Below are 6,625 nucleotides of genomic sequence, written 5' to 3'. Positions count from 1 at the left end.
GAGGAAATTATAACGTTCTCTCTCTTTGTCTCTCTCCCTCTTTCACATATAGCTCTCTCTCTCCTGGCTTCCTGGCACAACTGGTCATGTGTTTGGCTTTTTCTGCTGACATGATTCACAGTAACCACACACACACACACACACACACACACACACACACACACACCACATGGACATACATGCACAAATGCAACACTGACTCATGCTCTGGTTGTCTGGCTCTCTGACTAACCCGGGGGATTGTCTTGTGCATGCGCCAGGTGGTGGGCTATTGTGTGAAAAGCGTGTAACCTTAGCTCATTAGTTGTCTCAAATTGACCAGTTTCTAGGGCAGACTAAACTATAAGATCTACCTACCTATTTAAACTGTCAAGGGCAGACCCTAGAAAGTGATTTACACCAAAATGTCAACAGGTGAGCATGACAGCTCACTCTTGACCTTGGAATTAAAAAAAATAAACGAGAGAAATTTCTCCCATTTTAGCTGAGATTGAAAGGTAAATCTCATCTCAAAATAGATTTAAATGCATAGATTTCATTTTCTCAGTGACCCTAACCCACCTGACAACTAATTTATAAATAATTGTCAATAATTAATGCCTTATTCACACCTTCAAACTAAACTGTAAATGATATATATATATATATATATATATGACACATCGCCCAGACATCATACATCTCTGCTTCAGTCATTCTGCAGCGCTTTGATGGATTCCTTTTTAACACTAGATTAATCCTCAGCTCCTAAATACTCGTCATTCAGATGATGCTTTTTGGTGATGCTGTAAACTGTAAAGAGCTTGTTCTTCACAAGTGGCTGAGGAGTGTCAAAATAACACATCCACGGTTCTTTGTAAACTAGACAAAATGATAGTTGATGATGATCGCCTAACAAAACAAAACAAAAAAAAGCTCAAGTACATTATACCAGCTATTTCTGGGTCGTTTCAGGGAATCCCTCCTGAGCTCTAGCAGAAAATGGGCTGCATATGTAGACTCACTCCTTGGGACTGTGCTGGTGTTTGCATTCCTGTCAGAGAGAGGAGGCTGCAGTCTGGCGCCTGCCTCCTTTGTCCCGCGATATAACTTCAAGGACATCACATCACAGGGGAGCCTGAAGGGAGGCAGCGTGATGTATCACTACAGCAGGCATCAAGCCTATCCCATCTGAGGCGGATGAGAAGCCTCATATTTCACTTCAAAAGCTTAAGTGTCATAACGTTGTTTATTTCCTATATAATGGCTTATGAGTGTGTAAATATATGTGATAGTGCTGTTGTTTTCTTGTCTGACTCTTGAGTGAATTCCCTCGGAAAATTGAATTTCAACAGATATACCTTAAAGTTTATTTATTAATTAATTTAAATATTACACCTCTGCAATAAAAACAGACAAGGAACTAATAACTATTTTATCATTCATCAAGTAGAGGCCAACCCTAACCCTTTTCTAGCATTTAGTGGAGCCTATATGGCACTACACTGTGTTTTCTCTACTTCAAGGGCACCCTAGAGGACATTTCAAATTTTTTACACTTTTGTTTTACACTTAATCATGTTTTTTTTTTGCACGTTACCCTGTTTTATGATGAAAAGATTGACCACTCTCATGTCTGTACGCTAGCTTCCATACAGCAGCATGTAGACGATAGAAAACAGAAAGTTCAAGGCAATGTTTGGAAGCCAGTTTAAAAGAATAGTTTGTCATTTGGGGAAATACACTTCTTGACTTTCTTGTCATGAGTTAGGTGAGAAGACTGACACCACTCTTGTGACTTTCTGACAGATATGAAGCTACCACCAGCAGCTGTTTATCTTAGCATAGCACAAAGACTGGAAACAGGGGAAACACCTGGTTAACCTTGGTCAAAACGAAACACCACCCACCTACCAACACATTTAAAGCTCATTAATGAACACATATTATATCTAGTTTGGCGTTATAATAAATTTGTGAGCTTTACAGATGCTGGTAATCAGATTTTCTTACTTTCAGACAGAGGCAGGCTAGCTGTTTCCCCTAGGTATTTATGATGACCTAAGATAACACATTGACTGTGCTAAAGCTTCATATTTAACTTTAAGCTATTTTAGCCTATATCAAACTTGAAATGGCGATCAATCTTAATTTAACTCGGGGCAAGAAATTGAGTATTATTCCTTTAATAATTAAGTATCATTATAGTCAAAACAAAGCTTCTTTGTATTCTTAAATGTAATTCATTGTTTCCAACCTTACTCTTGCTGTCAAAATGTGAGTTCCTGATTCAAGAAAATGTCAATGTCAACGCCAATTAGCCAAAACAAAAAAGATTATATGGTAAAAAACAAGGTTCCAGTAAAATCTATAAAATAAGTGGATTATTGCTCTGAAATAAAGAAACACGTGAAATGATGTAACCACCTTGTTAAACATATTTTTTTAGTTTCTTTAGCAGTGATTTAATTTGACCATATGGATGTTTTTTCCCCCCCTCTCCAAGTGTGTCCTCCATCTATTTTTTGGCAGGACAGCCTCGCTGTGTCATATTTCTCCTCCTTCCCCATCCTTCCCTCCCTTGGCCGTTCGCAGCTCTCCGCCCATCTGAGTATTGGCAGTGTGAGGCGCACGGCGCGCAGCGTGGACTTGGAGATGTCTTGGCAGCGTTACGCACGACGACACGATAAACGCGAAAGCCTCCTTTAAGAAGGACAGGACACAGTGAAGCTGAACCGGACTGGCGTTCAACTTTTCTGATTTTGGAAAAGCACTTCTTTCGCAGTCTTCCTTTAAGACAGTTTTCTTATCTTTTTCCCTGTCGGTTGATGAGCCTCAGACCTTCCCTTCACAGCAGCAGCGGGTCTGGATGACTTCTCCTATCCTCGGGACACGGTGACTATAGAGGAATGGGGACGATATAAACAGATTGGGGAGAAAAAACTGTACAGAGCAACAGTTTTTTTTTTTTGAGAGATCCCAAAAAGAGAGGATGATCCCACCGGCCAACATGATTCAGGACGAAAGTGGGGGCAAAGAGGACGAACGGGACCAGAATGAGACACCCAAATCCCCGACGGCGAACGCCAGCCAGCAGGAAACCAAGGTAGGAATTGTCCTGTTATTATTTATTATTTACCATCGCCCCGGATAGACGGATATGCTGTGGGATCATACTGTGCATCAGGCCAACTCTTATTAATAGAACAGGGTAAACAAACTTCTATCAACATGACCATAAAATCGACTCAACAGGGATCAGCTCCCAAAAAGAACAACATGTCACTTTTTATCACACACACAGGACACACACTGACCAGCCAGCTTCAACAGTATGTTTTTTTTAATTAAATGTAAGCAGGATACCATACCTGTTACACATAGACTTCAGAAATATATCATCAGCTGGGACAGAAACCACTATCATAACACGTTTAAAGTGCCATTAAGAGCCTCTACAGACTAATTTTTAGTACAGCAGACCACCTCCGTGTGTTGGAATACCATTAGAATAACATCATGATATGGCACCATATAAGAAAACAACCTTTAGATGAAGATGATATTCAGTTCAAACTCACTTTTGAGCACCACACACGCTCTTTAAATGTCCTCTATGACTAGAAATATAGTGTTTTTCTTCAAAATAACCATTTTAAGCTTAACTAATAGGGATTGTGGTATTTAAATTCATTGTTGCTAGGATGGAAGGGCTGATTAAAGCTCTTGATTAGCCTATAAAACAGGTTCACGGTGTGCTGTCGTGATAAAGGAAGTAATCTAGTGTTAATACTATGTGTATATTAATTAACAAGTGGCATATGGGTTTGTGCTTTCTACTTGTGGCTGATGAGGAGGAAAGTAGGCTGTGTGATGGAGATCCACAGCTGCCTCAGGCGTTTTGCCATCTATGTGGGCCACATTTTGCCCGGACTTCTACAATTAGCAGTAAAATATTGGACTAGTCATCACAGTAGTGGATACCTACAGCAGCTGGCCTGTCCAGCCACAAAGCTCCCATACAGGACAGATGAGACTCATTTTATTACCTCTTTTAAATACAGTTTAATGACAGTTTGTGAAGTTAAGGCTGTGTAAGTCAGTGTTTTCAGTCACATCTGGGATGACAGAGGTGCTCTCCTCTGTTGCATCGTGTTTTTATAAGGCTCGAGCATGTGAGCTCTAACTTTGGCACGTTTGGTCACTGGGTCTTTCAAGAGACTCTTGGCTGATTTCTCACATAGTTTCAAAGCTTCTGCCAAACAACCTCACTCACTTCCAATATCTCAGGTGATTAGTAGATGAACGCCTCAGAAAGACATAAAAGTGATTTGGTTTAAATCATTCGTACAGACAGAATAAGTAGACTAAGTTTATTACTATTAAGTAAAGCTTTGTTTGTGTTTTTATTCCTCCTTTAAGAATACTGTGAGGCCTGAACATCACAAGCGCAAGGTGAGCCTCCACTCTTGTGCAAGCTGTAGCTGTACTGCTGATCTTAGTTCATCATAACATAACAGCACACCTGCATGCACATGAAGGTAAAAGTTGTTTCATGTTACAACTTTTACTGCTTTTTACGATCGATCACTTAGTGAAGTTGATGCCACACACGGTTTAAGCCATCATCACCACTATATCTAGAGCTCACGCTTTGTTCTGATGCTGCATCAGTAAGTGTTTTTATTTAGAATGATTTGATATATGATCTTTTGCGATAGCTGACTTTTTTCTTTGTTTGTTTTGCATAACCCAGTCCAGCCCCCCATTAACCCTCCCTGCTTTATGGTAGAACACAGCTCTTTGTGGTGCCATCAAACACAGCATGACCTCCTTGATGCATGCACACATTCCCTCACTTCGCTGATTTAGAGAGATCTTTTTATTTATTCAATATATTGTCTTTTATTTTAAATATATAAAGCCAACCTACAGGAAACAACTGTAGCATCCTTTACCATCACAGCCTTTGTAAATAAGTTCATCATGTGTAGAATTTATAAGAAAAGAATGCTTATTTATATAATGTAGTTATCTAGAACAAACTGCATTGTTGTTATGTTTTATCTCAGTTTTTGTGTGTGTGCATTCCTGTGTGTGTGTGTGTGTGTGTGTGTGTGTGTGTGTGTGTGTGTGTGCATTCCTGTGTGTGGGTGGTAATGGTAGAGAAAGGGTCCAAATTGATTGTTTCCAGAGTGACCCGTAGAATTGATTGATCTTCACCATACCAAAGCTGCAGTGATAAGCTCTCTTAACAGTTTGCTGCTAACAACTGCTAACAATGTATGTATGTTTATACACCTTATTGTATTGTAGTTAAGTCTGGGATTTCATTAGAACATCTTGGCTCAGCTGATGTAAACTGTGTCTGTGCGCGTATTTAATTAGTAGAGGACAGTTCAACCTTGAGCACTCAGCAGAAAAACAGTAACTCCCCACAGCTGTTTACCTGTTTACAGTTACATTTTCAGGCTTGAACTATGTGCTAGGATATCATGGATCATTAGGAGTCCTTCCCTACCCATCAATTACTTAAAAACATAATCTATTTCTTCGATCAGAGGCCTGCAGCCACACATCAGCCAGAAACCAGAACCATAAAATCACATTACTGTAGCTTAGATATTCTTTATTGCGTGTTTGGGCCCAGAATTAAGTGGGTTTCGCAGAGTAGGAAGTACACACTGAGAGGTTAAATGAGGAGTTGTCAGTGTGGAGTGTTATGAATAGCGTTACTGTAAAAGAGGAGACTAATGAGATTGATAGAAGATGTGGCCAGAAATGGCAGCACAGCGTGTGAGAAATAGTGTTGATGTGATGCATAGCTCTAACCAAGAAATCACATTACCTTCCAGGTAGGGAACCTCGAAGGTTTTCCACTGAGCAATCATAAGTCGCCCCTAGCAGTGGTCCTTTTCATCAGCCATGGAGCACTGAGACATTTGCCTGAAGGTTTTAGAGACTAAGCTTGTAATTTATTTAGGTTATAACAGGAATTGATTTACTTCACATCTAACTCAGTTGCTCTGAATTTTTCTCTCTCCTCTCTCTCGTCTTTCTATTCCTTCCCTCCCTCGCTCCATTTTCCTTCAACTCTCCCTCAACTGTCTCTCTTTTCAGCTGCAGAGACTCAAGCGCTCTTTGTCCTTCAAGACCAAGAGCATTCGCAGCAAGAGCGCAGACAACTTTTTCCGAACAAGCAGCGACAACAAGACAGAACTGCTCTCTGACGTGAGCAGCAGCACGGGCCATCTCTGCAACATCGGGATGGCCCCACCGCACACCACCAACCTCCCCATCCCTCCGGTCCCTCCAGCCATCCCCTGCGCTCCTCCCCCCACATCGCGCTCCCAGTCTCGCAACCCACTGCAGGTAGACTCAGCAGGACACTGCTTCATGGAGCACATCTTCAAGAAGCCCACATTCTGTGACGTCTGCAACCACATGATCGTAGGTATGGTTAGAATCCCGACCTCCTTTATTAGTGTGAGCAGAATATCAAAGAAAGCACGGTGACAAGATCATGGCAGAAAGCAACATTTGAAAGATCCTGCGCACCATCTAATGAACTTTGCAATCACAAGATTGACAATAACCTTTTCATAATGAGACATTCATCAGCTTTTCTTCTAAAGTAAAACTGAAA

The 6,625-nt window shown here is 40.8% G+C and overlaps 1 protein-coding gene across 2 annotated transcripts in view; it reads left to right on the top strand.

The window, feature by feature from the left end:
- Positions 1 to 2,579: 2,579 nt before the first annotated feature.
- The window catches only part of stac (SH3 and cysteine rich domain), a 30,270-nt gene continuing 26,224 nt past the window's right edge, over positions 2,580 to 6,625 (top strand). Inside the window, exons 1-3 of one of the 2 annotated variants that reach the window (XM_051395898.1) lie at positions 2,580 to 3,085; positions 4,402 to 4,434; positions 6,100 to 6,433. In XM_051395898.1, coding sequence (XP_051251858.1) covers positions 2,972 to 3,085; positions 4,402 to 4,434; positions 6,100 to 6,433 — 481 coding nt within the window. In that variant the 5' untranslated portion in view covers positions 2,580 to 2,971. The remainder of the gene's footprint in view (positions 3,086 to 4,401; positions 4,435 to 6,099; positions 6,434 to 6,625) is intronic. The other variant, XM_051395899.1, reaches the window with a different exon arrangement.

This window comes from Dicentrarchus labrax, unplaced genomic scaffold (genome assembly GCF_905237075.1).
Source record: "Dicentrarchus labrax unplaced genomic scaffold, dlabrax2021, whole genome shotgun sequence".
Lineage (NCBI taxonomy): Eukaryota > Metazoa > Chordata > Actinopteri > Moronidae > Dicentrarchus > Dicentrarchus labrax.
This window is presented reverse-complemented; position numbering and strand designations above follow the sequence as displayed.